This window comes from Trypanosoma grayi, assembly GCF_000691245.1.
Source record: "Trypanosoma grayi strain ANR4 Tgr_1440_V1, whole genome shotgun sequence".
Classification (NCBI taxonomy): domain Eukaryota; phylum Euglenozoa; class Kinetoplastea; order Trypanosomatida; family Trypanosomatidae; genus Trypanosoma; species Trypanosoma grayi.
This window is the reverse complement of record NW_008827058.1, coordinates 1-3,343: the sequence shown is the minus strand read 5'-3', so window position 1 is coordinate 3,343 and position 3,343 is coordinate 1. Positions and strand designations below refer to the sequence as shown.

At 55.4% G+C, this 3,343-nt stretch overlaps 1 protein-coding gene across 1 annotated transcript; it reads left to right on the top strand.

Moving 5' to 3' along the window:
* Positions 1–93: 93 nt before the first annotated feature.
* DQ04_14401000 (folate/pteridine transporter) lies at positions 94–501 on the top strand (the record flags this gene model as incomplete). The annotated part of the gene is made up of 1 exon (XM_009317132.1): positions 94–501. The coding sequence occupies one exon, from the start codon at positions 94–96 to the stop codon at positions 499–501; it is 408 nt and encodes a 135-aa protein (XP_009315407.1).
* Between the last annotated feature and the right edge of the window lie 2,842 nt (positions 502–3,343).

Below are 3,343 nucleotides of genomic sequence, written 5' to 3'. Positions count from 1 at the left end.
TTCATCATCACCACAAGTGTGCAGATCGTGGCGAGCATATTCGACCTCATCATTGTGCAGCGGTGGAACCGACCGCATGTGAGCGACCACGTCATGTTTGTGCTTGGCGATCAGATCGTCTACCAGGTATGCTACATGCTGAACTTCATGCCGACCATCATGCTGCTGTCTCGGCTGTGCCCGCGCGGGTCGGAGAGCATGGTGTACGCGCTCCTCGCCGGGTTTTCGAACTTCGGGCAGGTTGTGTCGAACACCATCGGCTCACTGCTGATGGAGCTCAAGTGGCCCGTGGAGTCGGACATCGCAAAGGGCTGCGACTTCAGCAATGTCAAGTGGCTGCTGCTGGTGGGACATTTTATCTGCCCGCTCATCAACATCCCGCTGGTGTTCCTCCTGATTCCCGCTGCCCGCATCTGCGATACGATTGACATCGACGGCCGTGTCACTAAACCGGGAAAAGAGGCTGGCCAGCAGCAGCAGGAGGAGGAGGAACGAAGGTGATGCCCCAACAACGGCCTTGTGGTGCGTGCTGTTTTCGAAGGTGTAATCGATATTTGGACTGTGTCTCTGCCGCAGCTCGCGCAATTTTATGTTCTGTTTCTCTCCCCCCACAACTACCCCACGCTTTTTTACGCGAAGTTGTTTTGATTCTTTTCTTATGCAGCCACAATGCCGCCTTCCGGTTATTTGTGGGGTGCAGACGTTGTAAGCGGTCTTCACTGCCGCCTCCAAAGTCAAGGCGTGAAGAAAAATGAAAAAAAAGGTTAGCATTCATCCGTGCGATTGAAAGGGTTAGTAGCACCCACACAAATGTTGTATTACTCTTCGCTCCGCGTCTCGCACTTACTCTGGCTCATTGTTTTTCAACATTACATTTTTTGGATTTTTTTGTTTTCGTTTATTGTTCCCTATCCGTTTATTTTTTTTGTATTGGAACGTAATGGCAGCGTCACCTGAGCGCCCATTACATGTTGTACAACTGCATTACATTTGTCCGCTTGTCTTCGCCCGGAGGAGGGCGCAATGGAATTACGTGTGTTAGCCAGACCTCGGTATGGTGTGCTCGAGAGCAGCGAGAAAATGAGAGAAATGAAAGGAGCACCTGGGAGGTAGTGGAATGCGGCTCGGCTGGGTTCGATCGCCGCGTCAGTGTGCCTCCCTTCCCTCGACTTCCCATCCCCCCCTCTCCATCCGCTCACCACCACTACCACCTTTGTTTGTGCTGGTCGCGGTTGGCTTTTGTGTCACGCCACGGCGGCCAAAGACGGCACAAGGGCGACAGCGCGCGGTGTGAAGAGTATGGTGTTGCGAGTGCGCCCGCACACCTTCTTCTGCTTCTCCGTCCTCCCGTTGCTGCGTCTGCTGTTGTGGCAGGCCCTCGGCGGTGACGGCGGCAGGTGGCTCTTCCAAGCGTAGGCAAAACGACACAAACATCGGAAGGGTCTCCCGGAGAAGGGACGAACGGCTGTGAAGCAAAAGAGGGATTTGTGTTTGTCCGTTTTCTGCTGTCTTCCACCATGTTTTTTCAGTTGGCCCTGCCCCTCAAATTTTGTAATTCTTTTGTGTTTCTTCCCTCACTCGCTGAGCTGTGCGCTGTCCGCGACGTCAACTCGGAGCAGATCCTGGCGCCGTGCTGGCACTCGAGTTTGGTGGTGCCGCACACTCGCTCTCCTCCCCCTCCCTCTTCTCACGGTCTTCTGGCAACCAGCACGACAAAGCAACAACAACAGCAGCCCTACGGCCCTCGGCATCACGAAGGAAAGAAATAGCATCCTTGCTCCTCTTGAGACCAGTCATGGAGTCACCAAGCACGGGAAACTCGTCGCCGCTCAACGCGGGGCACGCCTCTGCTGCTTCTGAGGTAGGAACGGGGTGACACTTCTGGAACCTGCGGACGCGGGCAAACGGTGGCGTAAGAGGCGCGAAGGGCTGATAGTTTTCGGTGGCGGGTATGGAAGTGATTTAGGGCATGGGGGGGACTCGTTGAGCGCGCAATAGTGGAGGTGTGACGGAAGGAACTGTATCGCATGAAGGGGGTGTGGCGCAATGAACGAAGGAACGTAACAGATTTGTTTTCTTTTTTGTCGCTGGTTTTGTTTTTCTTGTTGTTTGTGGGTGTGGCGTGCTCTGTCCCTTTTCGTGGGTTGGCAGCGAAGGAATGGCGCGGCAGCGGCAACACCTGCAGCTGCAGCCTGTGTACTCACCCTACAGGGCGTTGTCTTTGCCAGAGGAGGCACGTGGCACACACACACACACACACACACCACATCAGTGACTTGTTTTTTTTTATTGATGAGCAATTTTTTTTTGTTGCTTACAATCCTCCGCAACTACGTCATCCCCCCTCCTCGTTGCTGCTGCTGCTGTGGCGGTGGGGGTGGGGGTGGTGCTTCTTTTTAATCGCGCTTCCTCCTACACCCTCCTGGGACGCACTGGCACGTGTACGCTGTGTCGTGGGTGTGTGCTTGGTAGATGATGATATTGCTATTTGTTTATTATTTTAGTACTTAACTTATGCGCTCTGCTGCCTGCTTACGTCAACTGTGTGGTCTGAGGATAACTGCGGCTCTTATTTCGCGCCAGGCACACGTGTGGCGCATGACGCAGGTGTGCTGTGTGTCTCTCACACACACACACACACACACACACACACACACACACACAGATGTCCTTGCGTTTGTGCTGTGTGTCCAGTTCGTGGCTCAGCCACTCTGTGTTTGACGGGAAGGGGCGGCGTGGTGGTGGGCGGTTGGGCGGACCTGCGCCATCCGTACGCGGGGCGGCTGACAGTGCGGATCGGTACAGAAATTCAGAACGTTGCGCCGCGCGGACTTCCCGCTCTCTGTACCTGCGCGGGTGGGCGTGGCAAGCACACGCATATGTGGGTGTGCACTCCACGGCGGAAGGAAGGGGATGCGTCAAATGTGCTGTTGGCTAGCCATGCACAACTGCAGCAGTTTTTCTTTTTGTTTTTGTGTCTGGGGGTGTCTTTTGGTATTTTTTTTGGGGGGGGCTTTTCTTGGTGTTGTTGTTGTTGTTGTTGTTGTTTCGGGTTTGGTGCTTGTTCGCTTGTGTTCTCGTCCGTACTTCGGTCCCCCAACGCTGTGCGGGGGGCTCTGTGGCTGATGTGTGCGACCTGCCTCCCTCCGCTGCCGCTGCTCCGTCCCCTGTTCGTGTGTGTGTAGTGGGGGGTGGGCGTTTAGGTCGAATGAGCTGGGCACCGCAAATGGCGGATGGGGCTGCTGCAACGACGCAGTCGGGCACCCGCACAGCGATGACGCGGGCGGAGATTCAGGCCGTGCGGCGCGAGAAGGAGCTCGACAGCCGCACGCGCGAGCAGCTC